This window comes from Micropterus salmoides, unplaced genomic scaffold (assembly GCF_014851395.1).
Source record: "Micropterus salmoides isolate LMB-PRFRI ecotype aquatic unplaced genomic scaffold, ASM1485139v1 Ms_hic_scaffold_4, whole genome shotgun sequence".
Taxonomy (NCBI): domain Eukaryota; kingdom Metazoa; phylum Chordata; class Actinopteri; order Centrarchiformes; family Centrarchidae; genus Micropterus; species Micropterus salmoides.
The window spans coordinates 471,111-497,571 of NW_024043372.1; the positions used below are offsets into that span (position 1 = coordinate 471,111).

Genomic DNA, 26,461 nt, shown 5'->3' on the forward strand with positions numbered 1-26,461 from the left:
CCGTCACATCTCGGGATCTTTTACAACCAAAATATTCAGATTTTAACAGGTAAAAAATTTTGGCCTTCAGACGGAGAACAAAATAACTTTATTTGGAATCAATAATCTGATCATATAAGCAAAATATTTTATTTTTACACATGCTGAGACCCCTGATCTGTACTGCCTTTCTAAATCCAGCGAGCGCTGCCTCAGGGTTCACTCTTTCCTAGAGGTCATTCTCCAGGCGCATGTACATCCATGCTAACAGCTGATGCAGCTGCTTTAACGGACCGACTGTAAACATGTAAACAGACTCAGACTGAACCAGTTTATCTGTAAACTATGAAACGACACGCGCTCTTTAAAGATCAAGATCAAGATGTTGTTTCTGTTATCACTAACTAACCAGCTAGCTGATGAGCCTCGGTGAACGTATGAAGACAGGTGAACGCGTTGCGTCTGCAGTTTGACTCTGGAACGCCGTCACGTTTCAAACATTAGAAACAAACGGCTCTAACATCCTGACCAGCTGACGAGTATCAGGGAGGCGACCGATGCTGCTGAAGTGCAGGAACTGAAGCTGCTGGTGCGAAATCTGCTGCGTTCAAACACACTTGTCATGTTTCCTGGTTTCTGAGTCTCGAGTGGGAAGTGTTTTGGCTGATGTCATCAGTCGCTGAGGTGTGCCATCGGCCAATCAGATGTCGTCCTGCTCGGCTCGTTCTCTGGAGGAAACCCACCTGCTGACGATCACTTCCTGTTGAGAGAAACAGCTTCGCTCGTTTGTTTGGTCAAACTTTATTAACACGATATGTTTCAGACAGAAGGAATGTTCCCAGCAGATTCAACTGATCAATAACGATGAACTGATCAGAACTGACTAACCAATCAAACTGTTCTGATCATCAGCTCATCATTTCAGCCATTGGGCGTTCTGTCACTTCCTGTTTCTGATGTTTTATTGTCAGTCGATCAGCAGGTGAATCAGTACAGAAACATTTCTGCCTCAGTCGGCTGCGTTACCTGAACCTTCAGTCTGCTCAGACAGACAGGTGAGTCCAGCTCTGCGTCTGATAGGTCGGCTGGATAGATGATGTAACACAGCATCAGCTCCTGGAAAACAAACACGGTGAAACAACCTGCAGATCAGCTGCGACCTGACGGCGTCTGGCGCCTCCTTACCTTCGACACGTTGGAGGTGATCCTGCTGAGCGCCGCAAGAGAACGCCACGAAAACGGACGCAACGGCGAGCCCCTGAACACTTCATCAACACGCTCAATCACCACAGAATAACTACGGGAAGAGGAGAGGGACAAACATCAGGTGAAGAACGTCTTCCTGAAAATACGGACCAGTTCTGTGTGTGTGTTACCTGGCGTGGTAGAAAGGTGGGCCCTTCCTGTACAGCACTGAAAACACAGAGAAGTGAATCTGTTAAAACACCAAACTGACTGAATGTTGGTCTCACTTCAGGCTCCGCCTTCTGTGTTCGGATGACCTAACAGCCGCCAGTCATGTGTTGTCACATGTCAAACGTCACCACAGACACTGGAGGATCATGGGACCTTTTCTTTCCAGGGAAGCAGAAGAGCACCTGAACACACCATCATTCTTTGATTGGTACACCTTTGCAGGCCACGCCCCCTGGAGGCGGAGCCTGAAGTGGAACACACCTGTGTGCGCGTGTGTCTGTATGAGTGTGTGTGTCTTACTGAAGTCGACGCCATACTTTGCCCCGCCCCCTCCTTTAGGGACCCACCCCCTGCTTCGACAGTGCTGATAGGCTGCGAACGAGCTGACGAAGTCTGGCCGCATGGACCGGAACTTCCTCCACAGCTGGATGATTGACAGCGGCTCCTGACCAATCACAGGAGAAGACATGGATGAGGTCATCATTGAATGTGATGGGGCGTTTTAGGATCTTCAAACTGAACTTTTCAAAACATAAAACACCTGAGAGATTTACAAGACGTGTTTACTCACTACCTGCTGAACACAACAGACAGACAGTTACCTGGTGCAGGTAGACAGACAGGCAGCCCAGACTGTAGACCAGGAAGAAGGCCTGCAAGTATAGACAGACAACTGATGAAGGGCCAGGACAGGTGGGACAGGTGATGGACAGGTGAGACACAGGTGATAGACAGGTGGGACACAGGTGATGGATGAAGTTTACAGAATGATCGAGACACAGGTGATGGACAGGTGGGACACAGGTGATGGATGAAGTTTACAGAATGATCGAGACACAGGTGATGGACAGGTGGGACACAGGTGATGGATGAAGTTTACAGAATGATCGAGACACAGGTGATGGACAGGTGGGACACAGGTGATAGACAGTGAGGGACAGGTGATGGACAGGTGAGAGACAGGTGATGGACAGGTGAGAGATGAAGTTTACAGAATGATCCTTCAGCTCTCTGCAGAAACTACACCAACATTCAGCTGCTTACATCACTTCACTTTCTGAAGACAGCAGCCGGGGCTCATGGGTAATGTAGTGTTTATAGCTGTTAATACATGGTGAACATGAAGTGTGTGATGGTTCGTGTTACCTCCTCCAGACTGAGCTGCAGGTACTCTAGGACAGAGACCGGAGACCGCCGGACCTCCCTGACCCGCACACACACCTGCAGACACACATGGCATCATTCTATAACCGGACGTGGACTCACCTGGTTAAGACCAGTTCACAATAAACAGGCTTGATGACTCACCTCACTGTCAGGGACCACCAGGACAAAACCAGGACCTGGAACCAAAGGACCTGGTTCAGAATCAGAGCTGGGGTCACAGTCGGGGTCAGAGCTGGGGTCAGAGTCCTGGTCAGGGTTGGAGTCAGAGTCCTGGTCTGAGCTGAGATCAGGGTCGTGGTCAGGGTTCAGGTCTTCTGGGCCCAGCCTGTTGAAATAAAGATCACAGTTTATAGACAGGAAGTCACCTGAACAGGATCTAGTTTCTACGCTGGAGTCTGGTGTCAGTGAGGAAGACCACTCTACCTGCAGCTCCTGTTCACCTGTGAGGGGGGGCAGACTCCGCCCTCTGGTCCTGGCCCCTCCCCCTTCTTTCCGTTCTCCCCTCCTCCCCCTTCCCTCCGGACATCCTCCATCTCTACTGGCTGAGACAGTCTGAGCAGGGTTTGATTAACGGCCTCGTCATCCAATCCCTGAGCAGAGAGCATTGACCCCGCCCACCTGAGGAGCTCATCATACCTGGGGTGGGGGAGAGATGTGATCAGAGGAGGTCATTGGCTCCCACAGAGCGCTGACGTCATCACTGAAGATGTTCTAAATCTTCAGCTCTCGGCTCCGTCTGACAGAACCGAACCTGAGCTCAGCACTAAACTCAGGGCATCCAACACACTGGCTACCAGCTAACGGCTAACGGCTACCAGCCTGAGCAGCATGGTGCTGTGTCATCATATATGTGTGATGTCATTGTGTGAACAGACATGATGTGATGTCACCGACCTGGACTGTGAGACGACAGGTAGCAACACACCTTCGTGTTCTGTAACAGAAACAGAAACCAGCTGACTGCAGTGAACAGCACGGATTGGACCAGACTGATGATGTCACAGTGTGGGTGTAAACTCACCCTCCCATTGGTCAGAGATGCTGTAATCTGGTCTGGCTCTGGACAGGACGCCTTTACCAAAGTAACCCTGTAACAAGACAAATCCTGATTTTAAGTGATGTGGACTAGCTCAGACTTTGTTTTACGGGATGTGGGCTAACTCAGACCTGGTTTTAGGTGATGTGGACTAACTTAGACTTGGTTTTAAGTGATGTGGACTAACTCAGACCTGGTTTTAAATGATGTGGACTAACTCAGACATGGTTTTAAGTGATGTGGACTAACTCAGAATTGGTTTTAAGTGATGTGGACTAACTAAGACCTGGTTTTAGGTGATGTGGACTAACTCAGAATTGGTTTTAAGTGATGTGAACTAACTAAGACCTGGTTTTAGGGGATGTGGACTAACTCAGACCTGGTTTTAGGGGATGTGGACTAACTCAGACCTGGTTTTAGGTGATGTGGACTAACTCAGACCTGGGTTCACGTGATGTGGACTAACTCAGACCTGGGTTCACGTGATGTGGACTAACTCAGACTTGGTTTTAGGGGTTATGGACTAACTCAGACCTGGGTTCACGTGAAGTGGACTAACTCAGACTTGGTTTAAAGTGATGTGGACTAACTCAGACTTGGTTTAAAGTGATGTGGACTAACTCAGACCTGGTTTTAGGTGTTGTGGACTAACTCAGACCTGGTTTCACGCGATGTGGACTGACTCGGACCTGGGTTCACGCGATGTGGACTAACTCAGACCTGGTTTTAAATGATGTGGACCAACTCAGACCTGGGTTCACGTGAAGTGGACTAACTCAGACTTGGTTTAAAGTGATGTGGACTAACTCAGACCTGGTTTTAGGTGATGTGGACTAACTCAGACCTGGTTTTAAGAGATGTGGACTAACCCAGACCTGGTTTCACGCGATGTGGACTAACTCAGACCTGGGTTCACGTGATGTGGACTAACTCAGACCTGGTTTTAAATGATGTGGACTAACTCAGACCTGGGTTCACGCGATGTGGACTAACTCAGACCTGGTTTTAAATGATGTGGACTAACTCAGACCTGGGTTCACGCGATGTGGACTAACCCAGACCTGGTTTCACGCGATGTGGACTAACCCAGACCTGGGTTCACGTGATGTGGACTAACTCAGACCTGGTTTTAAATGATGTGGACTAACTCAGACCTGGGTTCACGTGATGTGGACTAACTCAGACCTGGTTTTAAATGATGTGGACTAACTCAGACCTGGGTTCACGTGATGTGGACTAACTCAGACTTGGTTTAAAGTGATGTGGACTAACTCAGACCTGGGTTCACGTGATGTGGACTAACTCAGACCTGGTTTTAAATGATGTGGACTAACTCAGACCTGGGTTCACGTGATGTGGACTAACTCAGACTTGGTTTTAGGGGTTATGGACTAACTCAGACCTGGGTTCACGCGATGTGGACTAACTAACCTGGTTGTGGATCTTCTGAATGTGGTCTGGATGACAGACCAGTACGTGTTGGTTGATGAGCTCCGCCCTGAAGTCGCTCCTCTCCTCCGGGCTGCGGCTCACCGGCAGCGGAGCCTCGTACTCCTCCCGAACCCGGGTGCGTCTCTGGGGAGCCCGAAATTCCGCCTGCATGCTGCCGGGACCCGCTCAGACCGGGTCGGAGATGTTTTTGTCCTCTGGTGGATCCGGACTGTGTTGATGTTCCTGCTGCTGGAAGCTAAAGAGAGGCGCTGCTAACTGTTAGCATGCTAGCTCACTGGCTTCTTTTCTAATGGCTCTGTTAGCTTGTTAGCACGTTAGCACGTTAACAGGAGTCTCGTTGCTCATTCACAAACTCTGTGGTCGGTTGTGTTTTGCTGTCGGACGCTGCGGTGCCACCGAATCTGCGTCCGGCAGGAACCGTCAGCCTCCTCTCTCAGTTCCTCCTGATGTTCAGAGTTAAAGTTAAAAGTGCAGAAGAAACGTACATAACCAATATTTAATTTGTTTGTGAGACATTTTATTTAAAACGCAAAAGACGTTAGACAGACAGACGTTAGTCGGTGATTAAAGCCTGAGTGTGTGTGTAGCGTCCCGCTTTACTTGAGTATTTTCTCTTTCTGCTCCACCTCAGAGTGAGATATTGTACTTTTTACTTCACAAAATAAACTGAATGAAATTGTTTGAGACATTTTCATGTTAAAACATTTCACGGTTCACAAACGTGAAGATTTGCTGCTTTTCCTTTGAATTATTTAAAATCGAGTTTTGGACTGTTGGTTAGACAAAGTGTTGTGAAGGTGCTTTGGGCTCTGTGTAACTTCAAAAATGAGCTTTACATGAATGCATGAGGAATAATAATAACTCAGGACATGTTTCCTTCAGCACGTAGCAGCTGCTCTGTTTCCAGAGTTAGTCGGTTTAACAAACCTTTGTTGTCGATCCAGTGTTCTGCATTCACTGTCTGAAAATAATAATTAAACTGAAAAATCCTAGAAGTAAAATATTATCTGTGATGCTACAACACGCTGTAGGCTGAAGAACATGTGTGTGAATAAATAAACAATACTGATGGATTCTTAAATGAAATCCGATGAGCCGAGGTGGTAAAATGTGTTTTTTCTCCGGCTCCTGTCCTCCTTCGCTTTGTTAATTAAACGGTGTGAGCTGCCAATCAAGATCAGAGAATCAGAACTATAACCAAAAATATGCACGTCTTAAAATAAATATAAACAAAAGCTGATATTTTTAAAGTACATTTACCTGATTTTACTTCCATACTTTTACTTTAGAAACATTTTCAATGCAGTACTTTTACTGGTAACAGAGTAAAGGAGCTGAGTACGCTGGGGCGTGGCGCCCCCCAGAGCGTCGGTCCTGCCTGATGACCAGAAGTCTGCAGGATTTAGTTAAAGATGAAACACAAAAGATCAGATGAGCTTTATTGAGACTCCACACATGAAACACACACCGCCTGTGTCTCGGCTCAGATACACCTGGAAGTGCTCACACAGGTGAGTCAGCGCGACGGAGGCAGGAAGTGGCAGAAGAGACTTAAAGTTCCTAATCTACGACCTGACGGGGGTCAGCAGGTGAAGCTGCCTGTAACGTTCTGCCCTCTGACAGGTGAAGACCCCTGATAGAAAGGCCTCACAACACACAGAGCATCACAGTTTGTTGTGCATGGGGCCAGTCAGGGGGCCCGTGCTGGTCCCTGTCCACTGCTGAAAGCTCCCACAGCGGGCAGATGAGAATCAGAACTGGACCGAGGATCAGTGGAAGAAGGTGGTCTGGTCTGATGGATCAGGTCACGGTGTTCGCTGATGGCAGCGGACTCTTCATGGTCTTCTTGTCCAGGACAACCACGAGTTCAAGGTGCTGACTTGGCCTCCAGATTCTAGACCTCGAGTCCAGTCCAGCATCTGTGGGATGTGCTGGACCACTGAGTCCGGACCATGGAGGCTCCACCGCACAGCTTACAGGACTTAAAGGATCTGCTGCCAACATCTTAGTGCCAGATACCACAGCCCTCCTTCAGAGATCTAGTGGAGTCCAGGTCTCGATGGGTCAGGGAGGTTTTGGCGGCTAAAGGGGGACCTACACGGTATCAGGCAGGTGGTCATAATGTTCTGGCTGTGGGAGCAGATCTGGTACCATGGAGACAAACTGAAGTCTGGAGGATCAGGTTCCTTGTCAATGAGACTCCTTTCGAGCCCTTTATGAAACAGAACTGGCACAAAATAGGTCTGGTTTATCAGGTGTTTCCTGTCTGTCCTCCTGTCTGTCCACCAGGTAGTACTGGTGTCTCTGGATGTGCTGGTACAGCGTGGTGTATTTGGAGACCCTCCTCATCCTCGGCAGGATGAAGCTGTGCGTGAAGGTCTCTCTGCTCAGAGAGCTCCGCCCCTCTGCCGCCAGGACGCCGTTAATGAACTGAAGACAGAAACTGAAGCAGTTATGGTCCTCCTCATGGAACCTGAGAGACAGACAGGTGGGCGGGAGAGACAGACAGGTGGACAGAGGATAGAGACAGACAGATGGACAGGGGAGAGACAGGTGGTCAGATGAGACAGACAGGTGGACAGGGGAGAGACAGACAGGTGGTCAGGAGAGACAGACAGGTGGACAGAGGAGAGAGACAGACAGATGGACAGGGGAGATATAGACAGGTGGTTAGATGAGACAGACAGATGGACAGGGGAGAGACAGACAGATGGACAGGGGAGAGACAGACAGGTGGACAGGAGAGAGACAGAAAGGTGGACAGGAAAGTGAGACAGGTGGACAGTGGAGAGAAAGACAGGTGGACAGAGGAGAGAGATAGGTGGACAGGAGAGAGACAGACAGGTGGACAGGAGAGAGAGACAGGTGGACAGGGAGAGAGAGACAGACAGGTGGACAGGGGAGAGACAGACAGGTGGACAGAGGAGAGAGATAGGTGGACAGGAGAGAGACAGATAGGTGGACAGGAGAGAGACAGACAGGTGGACAGGGGAGAGACAGACAGAGGGTCAGGAGAGAGACAGACAGGTAGACAGAGGAGAGAGACAGACAAGTGGACAGAGGAGAGACAGACAGGTGGACAGGGGAGGGAGATAGGTGGACAGGGGAGAGACAGATAGGTGGACAGAGGAGAGAGACAGACAGGTGGACAGGAGAGAGACAGATAGGTGGACAGGAGAGAGACAGACAGGTGGACAGGGGAGAGACAGACAGACGGTCAGGAGAGAGACAGACGACAGACAGGTGGACAGAGGAGAGAGATAGGTGGACAGGAGAGAGACAGATAGGTGGACAGGAGAGAGAGACAGGTGGACAGGGAGAGAGAGACAGACAGGTGGACAGGGGAGAGACAGACAAGTGGACAGAGGAGAGAGATAGGTGGACAGGAGAGAGACAGACAGGTGGACAGGAGAGAGAGACAGGTGGACAGGGAGAGAGAGACAGACAGGTGGACAGAGGAGAGAGATAGGTGGACAGGAGAGAGACAGACAGGTGGACAGGGGAGAGAGAGGTGGACAGGAAAGTGAGACAGGTGGACAGGAAAGTGAGACAAGTGGACAGGGGAGAGACAGACAGGTGGTCAGGAGAGACAGACAGGTGGATAGGAGAGAGACAACTGGACAGGAGAGAGACAGGTGGAAGCTGCTGAGTTTCAGACTGGACATCTTCTTGTTTCAACAGAACAGGTGTGAGGTGTACCTGTGCCAGGCGGGGTCCCACATGGGTCCCTCAGAGAAGCGGTCCAGGTACTTGTCCCACTGAGCCAGCAGGTGGAACATGTCGGGTCGGACCAGAGGAACACTGACGCAGCTCTCCCAACCAATCAGATCTCTACGAACTCCACCAGAAGTGTAGTTATACACAACTCCTACACACATACACACAGACAGGTAGCATGTAGCTTTTTTAGTGTGTAGCTGTAGTTAGTGCAAAGCTTTAGTTAACGCATAGCTGTAGGTAGCGTGTAGCTGTAGTTAGCACATAGCTGTAGTTAGTGTGTAGCTTCTTTATTGCGTAGCTTTAGTTACCTTGTAGCTTTAGTTATCCTGTAGCTGTAGTTAGCATGTAGCTTTAGTTACTGTGTAGTTTTAGTTACTGTGTAGTTTTAGTTAGCCTGTAGCTGTAGTTAGCATGTAGCTTTAGTTAGCATGTAGCCGTAGTTAGCATGTAGCTTTTTTAGTGTGTAGCTGTAGTTAGTGCATAGCTTTAGTTAACGCATACCTGTAGGTAGCGTGTAGCTGTAGGTAGCGCATAGCTGTAGTTAGCCTGTAGCTTTAGTTAGTGTGTAGAGAGTTTATGGAGTTTAGCTCGGACCAGCATGCACCTCTCTGTAGGTGCTGTGTCCACTGGACCTCTGCAGGGAAGTGAGTCCCTGCAGAGGTCCCTGCTTTCCTAGAGTCTCCAAAAGTAGACTAGGAGCCAGAGCGTTCAGCTATCAAGCTCCTCTCCTGTGGAACCAGGTTCCAGTTTGGGTTCAGGAGGCAGACACCATCTCCACATTTAAGAGTAGGCTTAAGACTTTCCTCTTTGATAAAGCTTATAGTTAGGGCTGGCTCAGGTGAGTCCTGAACCATCCCTTAGTTATGCTGCTATAGGCCTAGACTGCCGGGGGATTTCCCATGATGCACTGAGCTCCTCTCTCCTCTACTTTCTCTCCCTCTGTATGCAACCTCATCCCATTATTGCATGTTACTAACACAACTTCTCCCCTTTCTGGTAGTCTTGTGCTTTCTCGTCCCTCTCCTCTCTCCTCCTGTCACTTCCTGCAGGTGTTTCTGGCTCTGGAGCTGTGGAGTCTGGATCTGTGGTTGCGGGTCACCTGCTGCCCCCGTGTTCCTGCTCGACACCCTCTGCTGCAACAACTATTGTTACTAGTCCTGTTGTTATTATTGTTATTATAATCATTAACATTACGATTGTTATCATTAACACTATTATAAATATCTGTACCATTTTTCATTTAGTCTATAGCAACATCACCTTTACTGTCTGTACCTCTGTGTGGATATTGTGTAGGCTGCCTCCCCCCCCCCCTCTCTCTCTCCTCTCTCTCTCTCTCCCTCTCTCTCCCTCTCTCTCTCTGCCGCCCACCCTGAGTCATGGTTCTGCTCGAGGTTTCTGCCTCTTAAAGGAAGTTTTTCCTTGCCTCTGTCTCCTAGTGCTTGCTCTTGGTGGGAACTGTTGGGCTTCTGTAAATAACATCACAGAGTTCGGTCTAGACCTGCTCTTTATGAGGCGCTGTGAGATAACTGTTGTTGTGATTCGGCGCTATATAAATAAAACTGAACTTCATCAGTCATCCCTTTTACTGTGTTTACAGGATGTAGCTGGGGGAGAAGTGGATAAGACACATGCCTTTGATGTGGGAGTTCTGGGTTCAATCCCACTGACACGTCCACCTGTGTTCAGGACTCTTAACCCCTAGCAGCTCCTGAGTTGCGTGACCTCTGACATATATGACAACTGTAAGTCACTTTGGATAAAAGCGTCCTGCACCACCTGCAGAACACTGCAGCACATGTTTCAAATGTCAAAACTGTTAAAAGCAGAATGACGGCAAATGTCCTGCATTTCTGACCAGACTGAGATACTGTGCTGAAAATCTAAGCAGAATATTTACGTAAACTTTATCTTTACATCTGTGTGTAGAGAACTGTGGCGCTTTAACCTGCAGTCTGAGAGTACAGCAGGAAGTCTGCTGGTGTTTTGCAAATGATAAAACACTCTTTTATCCAAAGCGACTTACAGTTGTTTTATATGTCAGAGGTCGCATCATGCCTGGGGTTAAGTGTCTTGCTCAGGGACACATTGGTGGACGTGTGGGATTCGAACCTGGGTCTCTTACACACACAAATTAAAGGATATTGAAGCACATTTCAGATTTTTTAGGAAGTGAACCGAGTCCCCAGAGTCTGTCAGCAGCTGGGAGGGGACACTGGAACTGGACAGCCCTCTGACCCCTGAGTCCCACCTGTAGTGTTGGAGATGCCGGTGTGCAGATCTGACGTCCCATCAAACTCTCTGTGGAGTAAACAGGATTCACGCTGGTTATACTGGTTTCAGCATGTTTTACTGGTCTCACAGGTTATACAGGTCTAACAGGATATACTGGTCTCCCATGTTATACTGGTCTCACATGTTATACTGGTCTCAGCATGTTTTACTGGTCTCAGCATGTTTTACTGGTCTCAGCATGTTTTACTGGTCTCAACAGGTTATAGAGGTCTAACAGGATATACTGGTCTCACATGTTATACTGGTCTCAGCATGTTTTACTGGTCTCAGCATGTTTTACTGGTCTCAACAGGTTATAGAGGTCTAACAGGATATACTGGTCTCACATGTTATACTGGTCTCAGTATGTTTTACTGGTTTCAGCATGTTTTACTGGTCTCAACAGGTTATACAGGTCTAACAGGATATACTGGTCTCACATGTTATACTGGTCTCAACAGGTTATAGAGGTCTAACAGGATATACTGGTCTCCCATGTTATACTGGTCTCACATGTTATACTGGTCTCAGCATGTTTTACTGGTCTCAACAGGTTATAGAGGTCTAACAGGATATACTGGTCTCCCATGTTATACTGGTCTCACATGTTATACTGGTCTCACATGTTATACTGGTCTCAGCATGTTTTACTGGTCTCAACAGGTTATAGAGGTCTAACAGGATATACTGGTCTCACATGTTATACTGGTCTCACATGTTATACTGGTCTCAGCATGTTTTACTGGTCTCAGCATGTTTTACTGGTCTCAACAGGTTATACAGGTCTAACAGGATATACTGGTCTCACATGTTATACAGGTCTAACAGGATATACTGGTCTCACATGTTATACTGGTCTCAACAGGTTATAGAGGTCTAACAGGATATACTGGTCTCACATGTTATACTGGTCTCAACAGGTTATAGAGGTCTAACAGGATATACTGGTCTCACATGTTATACTGGTCTCAGCATGTTTTACTGGTCTCACAGGTTATACAGGTCTAACAGGATATACTGGTCTCAGCATGTTATACTGGTCTCACAGGTTATACTGGTCTCAGCATGTTTTACTGGTCTCACAGGTTATACTGGTCTCAGCATGTTATACTGGTCTCACAGGTTATACTGGTCTCAGCATGTTTTACTGGTCTCACAGGTTATACAGGTCTAACAGGATATACTGGTCTCAGCATGTTATACTGGTCTCACAGGTTATACTGGTCTCAGCATGTTTTACTGGTCTCACAGGTTATACAGGTCTAACAGGTTATACAGGTCTAACAGGATATACTGGTCTCACATGTTATACTGGTCTCAGCATGTTTTACTGGTCTCACAGGTTATACAGGTCTAACAGGATATACTGGTCTCACATGTTATACTGGTCTAACAGGATATACTGGTCTCAGCATGTTATACTGGTCTCACAGGTTATACTGGTCTCACATGTTATACTGGTCTCAGCATGTTTTACTGGTCTCACATGTTATACTGGTCTCACATGTTATACTGGTCTCAGCATGTTTTACTGGTCTCACAGGTTATACAGGTCTAACAGGTTATACAGGTCTCACATGTTATACTGGTCTCAGCATGTTATACTGGTCTCACGTGTTATACTGGTCTCAGCATGTTATACTGGTCTCACGTGTTATACTGGTCTCAGCATGTTATACTGGTCTCACGTGTTATACTGGTCTCAGAATGTTTTACTGGTCTCACGTGTTATACTGGTCTCAGCATGTTATACTGGTCTCACGTGTTATACTGGTCTTAGCATGTTATACTGGTCTCAGCATGTTTTACTGGTCTCAGCATGCTTTACTGGTCTCACAGGTTATACAGGTCTGAGCTGGTTATACTGGTCTCAACAGGCTATACAGGTCTCACATGTTATACTGGTCTCACATGTTATACTGGTCTCAGCATGTTTTACTGGTCTAACAGGTTATACAGGTCTAACAGGTTATACAGGTCTCACATGTTATACTGGTCTCACAGGTTATACAGGTCTGAGCTGGTTATACTGGTCTCAACAGGTTATACAGGTCTCACATGTTATACTGGTCTCACATGTTATACTGGTCTCAGCATGTTATACTGGTCTAACAGGATATACAGGTCTCAGCTGGTTATACTGGTCTAACAGGTTATACTGGTCTAACAGGTTATACAGGTCTCAGCTGGTTATACTGGTCTCAACAGGTTATACAGGTCTCAGCTGGTTATACCGGTCTCAACAGGTTATACTGGTCTAACAGGTTATACAGGTCTCAGCTGGTTATACCGGTCTCAACAGGTTATACTGGTCTCAACAGGTTATACAGGTCTCAGCTGGTTATACTGGTCTAACAGGTTATACCGGTCTCAACAGGTTATACTGGTCTCAACAGGTTATACAGGTCTCAGCTGGTTATACCGGTCTCAACAGGTTATACTGGTCTAACAGGTTATACTGGTCTAACAGGTTATACAGGTCTCAGCTGGTTATACTGGTCTAACAGGTTATACAGGTCTCAACAGGTTATACTGGTCTCAACAGGTTATACAGGTCTCAGTTGGTTATACTGGTCTAACAGGTTATACAGGTCTCAGCTGGTTATACCGGTCTCAACAGGTTATACTGGTCTAACAGGTTATACAGGTCTCAGCTGGTTATACCGGTCTCAACAGGTTATACTGGTCTAACAGGTTATACAGGTCTCAGCTGGTTATACTGGTCTAACAGGTTATACAGGTCTCAGCTGGTTATACCGGTCTCAACAGGTTATACTGGTCTAACAGGTTATACTGGTCTAACAGGTTATACATGTCTCAGCTGGTTATACCGGTCTCAACAGGTTATACTGGTCTAACAGGTTATACTGGTCTAACAGGTTATACAGGTCTCAGCTGGTTATACTGGTCTCAACAGGTCATATTGGTCTCTAAGCCTGGCTTGGACTGTGTTTACCTGTTGAGGTTGTCGTGTGCAGGTGCAACCAGCAGGCAGCAGGAGCTCTTGTGTCCGTTGGTGAGGGGGGACGGGAGGCTGACCGGCGCCTCCTGCAGTCTGCTCCCCCTCAGCTCCTCCCCACAGCTCGGACACTCCTCTGGCACCGAGAAGCAGAAGATCTCCTTCTGACAGTGACTCAGCCGGATCACACTGCGATCCATCTGCACCTCCTCCTCTTACTCCTCCTGTTCCTCCTTTTCTCCTCTTCTCTGACTTGTTTTCTTCTTCTCTCCTTCTCTCATCCGTCGTCTGTTTCTTCTTCTCTCCTTCTCCATGTCACACCTGTTTGCTAGATTACAGCCTATCAGATGACATCACTGCCTGGCTCCAGCCTATCAGGTTGCAGTTGCTATCAGACAGACAGCCATGTGACCCGGCTCACCTGTTCCTGCTTCAGTCTGAACAGGTGACCTTTGGACTGTGTTGGCAGCGTCGTCATGGAGAGCGGCGTCGACCTGCGGAGTGTCGGTGTCACGCTGACACTGAACCTGACGTCAGTCTGACAGAAGAAATGACGCAGAAATCAGTAAATGCAGACAAAGATCAGAATAACAAACAGAGTTAACAGTTAGTCACTCGTCCACCTGTACTCACACTGATCAAAGTGGTTTCACACGGTGATAAACTCAGCTCAGGCTCAGTTACCTTTGATCAGACAAACCTGTATGTGGAAATAAAAGTTTGTTTCTTGGATCAATGACTGGAGAAGAAGATTATGGGATAGATATTATGGAAGTTATTTTGTTGATTGTTACAGGTAACATACAGTTAGATGTGAAAATAGATTACCTTCAACGAGTCTTGGAAGTCTTTGTTCCACTGACTTCACTGAACGTAACGTTTAGAGGCCTTAACAAATGCACTGGTTGTTCAATCAGAGATCTTGTGCTGAAAGATGTTTACAGACCAAATGAGAGCAGAATCAGTTGTTTTGAATGCAGATTTAACGATTTACAGGTCTGATCTGTTCAGAGTCTGGCACTCAGAGAGAAAAACTGCACCAAACTATTGATCAAAGTATCACAGCGACAGAAAAAACCTGGAAAAGAATTATAGCTCTGTGTGTGGTGACGGAAACACACACCAATAACATGCTGACCTGTAGGAACCAGAGCTGCCTTCAAAATAAAAGACTGAATGCAACTTTAAAGGCCCTGTAATCTGATTGTTACAGCAGACAGACTGAATGTAGGTCAACACTTTTTCCATCTCACCTGTCACCTGTACCTGTGTGTGTGTGTGTGTGTGTGTGTCAGCAAGTAACGCTCATTTACAGTTTTTTACAGCTGCTTACACACAAAATCTTTACATGTCACACGATTTTTGAAACCTCTCACTCAAAGAGCAAAACCTCACCTCAAATCTTCAAAACCAGAAGCTCTTTCTCAGCCTTTCAGTTTTCATTCGCATAAAACACTTTTTTCAAAACACTAAAAACAATTCTCTACCTCAGACCCAAAAATCTAACAGGAAGTGACTTGTTTTCCTTTTCCAAACACAAGTAATCAAAATGCTGCACTTCTTCACCAGGTCACACAGCCACTGCTCACATGTGCAAACACTAACTGCTTAACCGATCACTAACCACTTATAAATAAGTCAAAGGTCAAATTACCTGGTTTGAACAATGGATGCCAACAATGGACAGAGAGCAAGGGGAGGAGGAGGGAGACGCAGGGGACGACAACAAGGACATGGTCAAGGAGGAAGAGTTGGAAGAGGACGAAGGAAAAGAAGAGAAGGAAAGAGAGCCATCACTGATCTGATCAGAGCCACACTTATTGACCATGTGATCAACCACAGGTTGACCATGAGAAAAGCTGGATTGAGAGTCCAGCCCAACTTGAGTTGCTTTACATTGGCAACCATAATTTGAACCTGGACCCACAAAGGGATTAACTGCATTGGTCAAAAAAGACATGAGTTGTCTCGATCCAAGTGATTTAGTTGTATGCTACTATAATTAAAGCTGTGGCCATTGCAACTGGAAAAGGGTAACTGTGCATTTTCCTAGCTGACTTTTGTAAAGACTTACCCCTGTGTCCTGTTGCATGTGCCCTGTGCCCTATACCCTGTCCCCTATACTCTGTCCTCTGTCCCCTATACTCTGTGCCCTGTTTGCACATGTGAGGAGTTCTATCTCAAAACGTTCTGCACCGGTTTGCAACATTTTCTGATTGAACGACATGTTTCCTTGCAACGTTCTGCAACGGGCTTCGAGGTATGTTTTCTCCCGTTTGGTGGTCGTGTCTCAGGCTGTTACCCAATCAGCTGCGACAAGTTTGTAAACACAACGGCGTTAAAAAGGCAGGGAAATTCAGTGCGCTTGCGTCTACAGCAGGGTGTTCAGGGAACCACCGTGTCCGTTGGAAAAAACATTTTGCTATGTTTTGTCTGCGCTTAAAGATTTATACTCCTGCGTAGGAGCTACGTGTATAGCTTCAAAGCACGGGGCACTTCCTGTCGGCTCGGAGGCATTGCAAGGCTACCCAGCCGACTAATCAGTGCTTACGGTCCGCGTCGCTGTCACCTACGGCGTACGGTAGGGGGCTACGCAGAGGTTGCATGATGTGTACCTCCTCAAATTGTAACTACATGCCAAGATTTTTGGGTCTTAGAGAATTGTGTTTAGTGTTTTGAAAAAATTGTTTTATGCGACTGAAAACTGAGTGCAAGGCTGAGAAATAGCTCATGGTTTTAGAGATTTGAGGTGAGGTTTTGCTCTTTGAGTGAGAGGTTTCAAAAACTGTGTGACATGTAAAGATTTTGTGTGTAAGCAGCTGTAAAAAACTGATAATCGCAAACCAAAATTAGAGCACATAATCCCACAGTTGTTTTTATTGTTACAGCATTTCAACGTTTCATAGAGTTCCTCTCATTTGAAGTGACTTTTTTTTTGGGCTGCGTCTCTGTGGGTTCTGTCCAAAATGGCGACAGCACCATCTAGCGCTGGTTGTCGAGAAAGCAGGGAGGTGAACACTGGGATGGCCTGCTGCAGGAAGGGAGAGCCCTGCATCTCAATTATTTACACACATATTCTGACAGCATGCCTCATATTCTGAGAATTTTCCACACAAAAACCCTCAATTATCCTGCAAAATAAAACTTTACATTCAAAACAACGTTATTTCTTCTCAAAATGGTCTTTTGTTTTCAAATGACACACAAACCATCGAATGATTAGACATCTAAAAGGAACCAGCTGAACACTGATATTCTCAGTGTAAAACACTTCTCCATGCATCACAATGACTCTGGGCTTTTTTTGTTCAGTGTTACTTCAAACAGTACATGCGTGTGTTGTAAAATATTTGAGAATAATGTTTTTATACTCAAAACATTCAAATACACGATATTTTATTTCCCCCCCCCCAAATACAGTGTACACAGTGTACTTCCCAAACAACACAAAGTTGCACGTACAGTGTGTTCCTTGTGAAAACAAGAGATTTTATTCATGAAAATTGTGCCAAATGCAGAGAATTGTGTGTAGTGTTTTGAAAAAAAGTGTGTTTTAGAACTGCAATTTGAGTGTAAAGCAGGAATTGTGCTTGTAGTTCTGCAGAATTGCTTCAGGGGGTTGGTGCAGGAGTTACATGTTGTGCTCATTGTGTCTCAAGTATTTGTATGTAAACAATTCAGAAAAACTGTAAGACCCATCTCACCCAACAGCTTAAGGCAAACCAGAATTGTGACGCTCCCGACATGTTGCTCGGTGTATTCTGTCTACTTGTGTATATCTGTATCTGTATTCTGTCCACTTGTGTATATCTGTATCTGTATTCTGTCCACTTGTGTATATCTGTATCTGTATTCTGTCCACTTGTGTATATCTGTATCTGTATATCGTCGCTAGTAATGTCTTCGTTTCCTGCCGAGGGACCACCGATGAGAAACTCCGGCATGTTACATCTTGTAGATTTAAACTAATGTTCATATTGCAAACTTAATGCAGTATTACACATACCATATGCTGCTATTTTACCACTACTGCAGTATTTTAGGTTATCACTTTGCTTTGTATATACTGTGACTGTATTTATATTGGCTTCTATTTTGTTTTATCCATTTATCTGTTTTGTGTTTATGTGTCACTGCCAAAGAGCGTTTTGAAACCATAAATATTTATTATATTGTCTTAACACATTCTGTCCCCATCAAATAAACACAGAAAGACTGTGTACTTAATGTACTTAGTAAGGACTGTGTACTTGTACTTGCACTGTGTAAATTAGCCGTCAGATAAACATAGGAACCTTCGTGCTGTGACTGCGGGGGTCAGTCGGAGGTGTTTTAGCGGGACACCAACGTGACACCTTGGAGGCAGCCGTTGTAGCTGAAGCTCCGTGAGGAAGATGAGCACCAAACAGGTGACCTGCAGGTGAGTGTGTCGCTCTGTCGGCCACCTGTCCGCCAGCCTGTTACCTGTCCGCCAGCCTCGCGCTCGGGTTCCTCTGTAGCCCCGTGCTAATGTTTTTAGCCGTTAGCTGCTAGCTGTTAGCTGCTAGCTTGTGTTCCGCTTCGGTTAGAAGTTAAAACTCAGTCAGATCAAACTAACTCACCTGTTCCCTCCACATCCGGGCTCCTCCAGAGCAGCAGGTAACGGGGGTGGACAAAATAATAGAAACACCGACACCGTAAACGGTTAAAATGAGCAAACCGACAGAAACGGGGGGGGGGGCAGAGAGGCGCACTGCAACACACGCTGCTCTCTCCTGAAAGGTTCAGAGGGGCCTTGAGAAGTTGGAAATGGTCCTTGAGAAGGTTAAAATGGTCCTGGAGAAGGTTAAAATGGTCCTGGAGAAGGTTAAAATGGTCCTTGAGAAGTTGGAAATGGTCCTTGAGAAGGTTGAAATGGTCCTTGAAGGTTAAAATGGTCCTTGAGAAGTTGGAAATGGTCCTTGAGAAGGTTAAAATGGTCCTGGAGAAGGTTAAAATGGTCCTGGAGAAGGTTAAAATGGTCCTGGAGAAGGTTAAAATGGTCCTTGAGAAGTTGGAAATGGTCCTTGAGAAGGTTAAAATGGTCCTTGAGAAGTTGGAAATGGTCCTTGAGAAGGTTAAAATGGTCCTTGAGAAGGTTAAAATGGTCCTGGAGAAGTTGGAAATGGTCCTTGAGAAGGTGGAAATGGTCCTTGAGAAGGTTAAAATGGTCCTGGAGAAGTTGGAAACGGGCCGTCCAGGTAGATGTGGCGACCCAACAGGTGGGTCGGGAGAGATGCTATCTGTTACAAGACACGGTGGCTATTTTACAAGCACCAGGTAAAGCGACACGGAACACACCTGTGACGTAAACTGGATCCAAAGACGAGTTCTGTGTGTTTTGGGCGACTTTATAAAACTTACTGCTGGTGGAGAAAGTCAGCTGACGCACAGCGAGAGGCGGGCCAGCAGGTGTGCTTGCAGCACAGGTGAAGGTGGGTGGGGCAAAGAGATTAAATTAAGACTGGCTGAGGTTAGAAGGCGTTACTGCGACCTCTAAGACTGGCCTGAGAAGGCGATTGCGTTAGAGGCCGGAACCCGAGGTCCAGCTGATGTCACCTGTAACAGGTGTGTTGTTTCAGGTACTTCCTCCACGGCGTGTGCAGGGAGGGAAGCCGCTGCCTGTTCTCTCATGACCCGGCCAACAGCAAACCCTCCACCATCTGCAAGTTCTACCTGAGAGGAGTGTGTGCCTACGGAGAACGCTGCAGGTAACGCCCACCTGGCAGAGAACATCCAATCGTGTCCCGTGTGTACTGTCAGGTCACTGTTAGTGGTTACATCATTTCCTGTGTATATTCAGGTGTGTGTGTGTTTGTGTGACCTGTGTGCAGATACGACCACATCAAATATTCATCCAGAGGAGGAGGAGGAGCTTCAGAGGATCATGCAGGTGTGGGAGGGGCTGGAGGCGGGGCTTCAGTCAGAGGCGTTAAGAAGACCATGGTCCTCAGAGAAAGAGGTGATAACACGCTCAGACACGGACGAGGCCACGCTGCAGGTTAGAATGGCGAGCAGTGGAGCCCGTTAAGGTTAAGAGAGCTACTGTCCAGGAGAACCAGTTTAATGACGTGCAGCGGCGGCAGAAACGCCGTGGTTCTGGTAGCCGCCGTGCTGCACGTCATTTTAGGGCCTGGATGGACCCCCCCCCCCCACAGACTTCGGTCGCTTCACTGTTCAGACTCTCACTTCAGCTGATGATACACGGAGCAACTTTTGGAGCAATGTTGCTGGAGGCAAGTCCGACGAATGGATAGCGGCGGGGCGGGCGGCGGAGTGGTCAGGGAGGGGGTCATGGTAGTAATCTTTACTCATTACCATTGACGGCAACGTTGCCCTGCACGATTGCTCTAAAAGTTGCTCTGTGTATCATCAGCTTAAAGCTGGGGGGCGTCACTTCCTTTAGATACGACGTCACTTCCTTCAGGAGTATTGATAAAATCCTGCTGGTACCATCCTGCCCTGATTGGTCCAGATCAGTCACCTGATCTGCTTTAGTGAGACATGACAAACAACCTGACCGTCTAATCTGTCTCTCTCTCTCCTCCCGTCTGTCTCTCTCTCTCCTCCCGTCTGTCTCTCTCTCTCCTCCCGTCTCTCCTCCCGTCCCTCCTCCCGTCTGTCTCTCTCTCTCCTCCCGTCTGTCTCTCTCTCTCCTCCCGTCCCTCCTCCTGTCTCTCTCCTCCCGTCCCTCCTCCCGTCTGTCTGTCTCTCTCTCCTCCCGTCCCTCCTCCCGTCTGTCTCTCTCTCCTCCCGTCTGTCTCTGTCTCTCCTCCCGTCCCTCCTCCTGTCTGTCGCCTCCCGTCCCTCCTCCCGTCTGTCTCTCTCTCTCCTCCCGTCCCTCCTCCCGTCTGTCTCTCTCTCTCCTCCCGTCCCTCCTCCCGTCTGTCTCTCTCTCTCCTCCCGTCCCTCCTCCCGTCTGTCTCTCTCTATCCTCCCGTCCCTCCTCCCGTCTGTCTCTCTCTCTCCTCCCGTCCCTCCTCCCGTCTGTCTGTCTCTGTCTCTCCTCCCGTCCCTCCTCCCGTCTGTCTGTCTCTGTCTCTCCTCCCGTCCCTCCTCCCGTCTGTCTGTCTCTCTCTCTCCTCCCGTCCCTCCTCCCGTCTGTCTGTCTCTGTCTCTCCTCCCGTCCCTCCTCCTGTCTGTCTCTCAGTCCTGGGTGCAGACAGCATGTTTGGGGGTCCAGCAGACAGTGTGGGGTCAGAGGTCGCGGCAGCAGCTCCTCAGTCGTATGTGGACGCCATCAGGACGGGTTTGGACGCTTCAGCGCGGGAAGAAGGTGGGAGACTTCTGATTGGCTGCTCGTGGTCTGTGATGTAATCAGTATAACGTGACGAGGTGTTTAATAACAGCTGCTGTTTCCTGTGCTCTGTGCAGCTCCTCCCCCAGTGGGCGGGGCTTACCAGGACCTCCCCCAGCTGTGTCCCTACGCCGCCGCCGGACACTGTTTCTATGAAGACAACTGTACGTATCTCCATGGCGACCTGTGTGAGGTGTGCGGGCTGCAGGTGCTCCACCCCCATGACCTCGAGCAGAGGAGGGCGCACGAGAAGGTGCGCACGCTCATTTAATCCAGCGGGGGGAGTAACGATGTCTTTTCCCCTCATAAAAATCAGACCGCAGTGAAGAGAGAGGTTCAGACCGTGACGACCTCATATCCACAGCAGGGACGGCCCTCGCCGCCCGCTAGCGAGTAGAACCAAAACGTTTCCAGTCAAACCAGAACTTCGCTCGATACTTTCTGAAAGCAGAAAAACACGCAAGCAGCGCAGAAAGAAGGAGAAGAGCAGCTTCTTCTGCCCAGTTTAACAGCCGCTCATCTCAGGCGCGTTCCTCACCACGAGCTCGGCTTTCCGTCCGTTTCGTCTTTTGGGATCATCGAACACTTCTCTGCTTTTATTTGCCGTTCACATCAGTTAAAGCTCTGTGAAGCACTCCCAGATCTTTCCGTTCAGTTCATTGATGGAAAGTTGTTCACTTTCAACACACATCAAAAAATGACCTTAAATTCTCATTTGGTCACTAAACTGTTTCAAATATAAAAACCTCCCGAGCTGCAGTCTTTCCCCGTTTAACGAACCGATCAGGACGAGCAGGATCTGATACAGTTTCCCCAAACTTTAGATCACCCTGCTGGTCCATAAGAACAATAAAAATAATAATGGCAGGGTTTCCTGGCTCAGAACGGGCCTCAGTAAGCTGATCTGTAAACGCACAGTAAAGGCGATGAGCTACTTTACGACCGAAATCTGTCATTTCTGACATTTGATAAACAAAATATATCCCCAACCTGCAGGTATAAATGAGTGTATTTATGAATAGTATAATATATTTACAGGTTAAACTGCCTACAGACAGTTTGTTAGTTGAGATTCAGCTGTTTCACTAATAAAACCATTTTCTGATGTCAGCCTACAGCAGCGTGGTTAAGTCCAGATCATCGTACAGCTACCACAGCTTACCGTTAGCAGCCTAATATAAAACTCCAGTTGGACTAAACAGCAGCTTTAAATTATTGTGAGGCTCAAATATGTTCGTGCTAATTACAAACTAGTCGGTAAGAACAACCAGTTCAACCACATTTCTAAACTTCAGCCTTCTGTAATGTCCCGCCTACTCCAGGCTGTGATTGGTCGGTTCACGGAAAAACACTTTGACGAGCATCTAGCGCACAAGGCTGCATGAAAGTTACCCGGTCTCCCTGCGGAGATCAGCAGGCGGGAGAGAACGGGACCCGTGAGCGAGACGTGGAGCCCAGAGAGCCTGATCCGGAGAGGACCGGGGCCGGTACGCCAAAGGCTAAAATGTACACCGGCACACTTCAAGCACTTTTATGTTGAGAGAAATAACAGGAAGTCATTAGCGCGAGCTTCGTGACGGAGCGTTCAGGCGCCGTCTAACCAACGCGGCGGCTGCGGGTATAAAACACAGCGGCTCAGGATGAGAGGAGAGGCGACTGCCGGAAGTCGAGACGTTTGTTTCATTAAACAACACTTAGCTCGGCGAGATGAGACAAGTGGCGTCGGTTGCTAGGTAACAGACATAGAAGTTGATAAGCGATGTTGGATCGAGTGTTTAGGATTTCCTGAGAGAAGACAGGATTCCTAAAGTTAGTTAGGATTTGCTTCTGTAATACCAAAGACAGGAACTTTCTGTAACACGGCCCCAGAAGAAGAACCCGTCACATCCGGGGGCCGACCCGGCGACCTGCCAACAGCTGTGGCGCCTGAAACTGTCCCTGCAGAACCAGACACAAAGTTAATTGGTTAATTGGCCCAAAGGTTAGAGAAGCGAGCTCGTGACCGGGTTCGGTCCCCAGAGCGGCAGGATAACCTCTGGGTGTGGAAAGTAAAGCGAGCAGCGCGGAGGTGCCCTGAGCTGGTTCCTTGGTTGTGCTGGCGGCTTCCAGGTGTGACGGCGTGAATGCGATCGGGGCCTTCGGCTCGGCGAATCAAAGAATAGAACAAACAGGAAAGTCGTTAAGCTGCTGCTACGACGTGGCCCGACGCTCGTCTGACTCACCGCACCTGTCTGTCTACAGATGTGTCTGCTGGCCTTCGAGGCCGACATGGAGAAGGCCTTCGCAGCCCAGCTGAGCCAGGACAAGGTGGGTTCGGGTGAAAACCAGGGGCATCTGGACCTGGCTGAAGATACCTGAAGATGTTTCACCCCTCTGTCCTGACCGGCAGAGTCCCAGCTATCTAACCTCTGGGGGGTCGTTACCAAGGTGATGGATCCTTCAGAAGACGCCAAGACAGATCCTGGTCCGCACATCCAGAGAAAAGCCACCTGCAGTGAGGAATGCAGAGACCCGCACGTCAGGAAACTAAAAACCTCACGTTATGTTAAAGGGGACACGGTGGGTCGATGGAAGAAGAGAGGCCGTCTCTGAACAGGGGACACCTCAGTACCAGCGCTGGCGCGTCCATCACCTTGGTGACGACCCCACAGAGGTTAAACAGCTGGGACTCCCTGCAGCCAGTCAGAACTGAAGAAGCCTCCTGGATGAGGCACGAAACGTCTTTGAGGGTCTTCAACCGAGTCCAGCTGCCCTTGAGTTTAAGCTGCTCTGGATAACTCTGACCTGGATGCGTGAGAGTCTTCACTGATCTGATGACCGTGCTTTGTGGTTCAGGTGTGTTCTATCTGCATGGAGTTGGTGGTCCAGAAGGTGAACCCGTCGGACCGCAGGTTCGGTATTCTGTCCTCCTGCTGCCACACCTTCTGTCTGGCCTGCATCCGACAGTGGCGCTGCACCAGAAACTTCAGCAACAAGATCGTCAAGTAAGGGTCCGTTCAGGCGGGACCAGAGTCCGGGACAGGGTCTGTGAGGCGGGGACAGGGTCTGTGAGGCGGGGACAGGGTCTGTGAGGCGGGGACAGGGTCTGTGAGTCCGGGACAGGGTCTGTGGGGCGGAACAGGGTCTGTGAGGCCAGTAGAGGGTCTGTGAGGCCAGTAGAGGGTCTGTGGGGCGGGGACAGGGTCTGTGAGGTGGGGACAGGGTCTGTGAGGCCAGTAGAGGGTCTGTGGGGCAGGGACAGGGTCTGTGAGGCCAGTAGAGGGTCTGTGGGGCGGGGACAGGGTCTGTAAGGCCAGTAGAGGGTCTGTGAGGCCAGTAGAGGGTCTGTGAGTCCAGTAGAGGGTCTGTGGGGCGGGACCGGGTCTGTGAGTCCAGTAGAGGGTCTGTGAGTCCAGTAGAGGGTCTGTGAGTCCAGTAGAGGGTCTGTGAGGCGGGGACAGGGTCTGTGAGGCGGGGACAGGGTCTGTGAGGCCAGTAGAGGGTCTGTGAGGCGGGGACAGGGTCTGTGAGGCCAGTAGAGGGTCTGTGAGGCGGGGACAGGGTCTGTGAGGCCAGTAGAGGGTCTGTGAGGCGGGGACAGGGTCTGTGAGTGTCTGATGTGTGTCTCTGTCTCAGGTCCTGTCCAGAGTGCAGAGTCATCTCAGAGTTCGTCATCCCTTCGGTCTACTGGGTGGAGGACCAGGAAGAAAAGGACCACCTCATAGAGCTCTTCAAGTCTGGAGTCAGGTGAGCTCACCTGTGTGACGGCACATCAGAACGGAGCGCTAAGTTCTGCACACGGTCCGGTCTGGATCGACACTTTAAAGATCCGCTCTTCAGGGGTTTGAACAGTAAACTTTAGGTTCTTCTTTTCCTCTTGGTCCTGGTGTATCATGTGTTTTGGTGTCAGCTGATCAGGGTGGCGTTCTGCTGAGTGGTGAACGCCCCTCTGATACAGGACCAGTAAAGTCCAGGTCACTGACGGCCGTCTCCTGTGTCTGCAGTAAGAAGGCCTGTAAGTACTTCGATCAGGGCCGCGGCTCGTGCCCGTTCGCAGGGAAGTGCTTGTACCTTCACGCCTTCCCAGACGGAACCCGAGCAGAACCCGACCGGCCGCGGAAACAGCTGAGCTCCGAGGGGAACGTCCGGGTCAGAAACCGCCGCCATTGTGATTCAGAGTTGTAGTTCTTCAGCTGTTCTGTCGTTTATTAACGTGGTTTGCGTTTGTGTCTCTTCAGTTCATGAACAACGTCCGTCTGTGGGATTTCATCGAGGAGCGCGGGCAGCGGTCGCTCCCAGCATCCCTGCCGTCTCTCGATGATGACATCACGGAGCTGAGGGAGCTCTTCATGCAGATGTCGGGGCCGAGCCAGGACGGGCCGGAGACCCCGCCCGGCGCAGACCAGTAGAGGCCGGACCGGACTGTGTCCTCTGGTCTAAGTGGTAACCAGAGGCACGCGGGGAGTCTAGACGTGACGGCCATGTTTGTGGACTAGTCACCGCAATATTAAATCATGTGATCACTCTGCAGCTCCCTGATGTGTTTCAGTCCGCAAATCTAAATCCATCTTGTTGGTAATTACTTTGACATTTTATTTATTGTGTAAATACGTAAATACAGTCAGTGTGAAGTCATTCAGTGGTGCTGTCTTCATTTATTCCCTTTACTTTAATGGAACCATCGAGGAAGCTGAAACACGTTTAATTAAAGCTGCAAGCAGCGCTGAGCGGGCCCTGGCCCCCCCCCTGCAGGCCCTCGCCCCCCCGCGGGCCCTCGCCCCCCCCCTGCAGGCCCTCGCCCCCCCCTGCAGGCCCTCGCCCCCCCGCGGGACATTTCTGACCACGTCTAGTCCATTTACATGCCACTTCCTTTTTCATGGCGGTCAATCCAGCGCCGCGCCATGGACGCCGTTTGATCAATCAAAAAAAGCTTTGCAATTTCACAACGCAGGGCCCTTAAGGTCGCGCTGCCCACGTTTGAAGTCGCTCAGGTTAAAGCTGTCGGAGGAGTTCGTTAAAGTACGGAGGCTGTAAAAAGAGACAAATGTCATACTCAAAATGGCCGACTTCCTGTTGGGTTTAGGGTATGGCTCCAGGAAGTTGTGTTTTTAGTTTCACACAGCTACATCAAACGTACGGCGGGGGCTTTTCCACAACCACGCTG

At 48.7% G+C, this 26,461-nt stretch overlaps 3 protein-coding genes across 5 annotated transcripts; 1 reads left to right on the plus strand and 2 right to left on the minus strand.

Annotated features, from left to right (window-relative positions):
- Nucleotides 1–69: 69 nt before the first annotated feature.
- On the minus strand, nucleotides 70–6,345 carry tsen2 (TSEN2 tRNA splicing endonuclease subunit). The gene is made up of 12 exons (XM_038695419.1): nucleotides 5,030–6,345; nucleotides 3,584–3,650; nucleotides 3,457–3,496; nucleotides 2,986–3,198; nucleotides 2,704–2,887; nucleotides 2,542–2,616; nucleotides 1,998–2,048; nucleotides 1,696–1,840; nucleotides 1,356–1,392; nucleotides 1,165–1,276; nucleotides 1,006–1,095; nucleotides 70–739 (listed from the first exon to the last, which is right to left on the minus strand). The coding sequence occupies exons 1-12, from the start codon at nucleotides 5,198–5,200 to the stop codon at nucleotides 680–682; spliced, it is 1,245 nt and encodes a 414-aa protein (XP_038551347.1). The 5' UTR covers nucleotides 5,201–6,345; the 3' UTR covers nucleotides 70–679.
- Nucleotides 6,346–6,472: 127 nt separating this feature from the next.
- On the minus strand, nucleotides 6,473–15,110 carry LOC119885395 (MKRN2 opposite strand protein-like). 2 transcript variants are annotated; one of them, XM_038695421.1, is made up of 7 exons: nucleotides 14,832–15,110; nucleotides 14,637–14,703; nucleotides 14,425–14,541; nucleotides 14,001–14,331; nucleotides 11,022–11,071; nucleotides 8,750–8,918; nucleotides 6,473–7,523 (listed from the first exon to the last, which is right to left on the minus strand). In XM_038695421.1, exons 4-7 carry the CDS (start codon nucleotides 14,201–14,203, stop codon nucleotides 7,265–7,267), a joined length of 681 nt encoding a protein of 226 aa, XP_038551349.1. In that variant the 5' UTR covers nucleotides 14,204–14,331; nucleotides 14,425–14,541; nucleotides 14,637–14,703; nucleotides 14,832–15,110; the 3' UTR covers nucleotides 6,473–7,264. The 2 variants fall into 2 exon arrangements, with proteins under 2 accessions (XP_038551349.1, XP_038551348.1); XM_038695420.1 differs by having other exon boundaries at nucleotides 14,001–14,541.
- Nucleotides 15,111–18,306: 3,196 nt separating this feature from the next.
- mkrn2 (makorin, ring finger protein, 2) lies at nucleotides 18,307–25,932 on the plus strand. Of its 2 annotated transcripts, none has more exons than XM_038695416.1 (10): nucleotides 18,307–18,423; nucleotides 19,604–19,732; nucleotides 19,856–20,022; nucleotides 21,172–21,297; nucleotides 21,396–21,571; nucleotides 23,560–23,625; nucleotides 24,154–24,302; nucleotides 24,934–25,044; nucleotides 25,302–25,446; nucleotides 25,536–25,932. In XM_038695416.1, exons 1-10 carry the CDS (start codon nucleotides 18,398–18,400, stop codon nucleotides 25,704–25,706), a joined length of 1,266 nt encoding a protein of 421 aa, XP_038551344.1. In that variant the 5' UTR covers nucleotides 18,307–18,397; the 3' UTR covers nucleotides 25,707–25,932. The 2 variants fall into 2 exon arrangements, with proteins under 2 accessions (XP_038551344.1, XP_038551346.1); XM_038695418.1 differs by having other exon boundaries at nucleotides 19,856–19,983.
- Nucleotides 25,933–26,461: the final 529 nt, after the last annotated feature.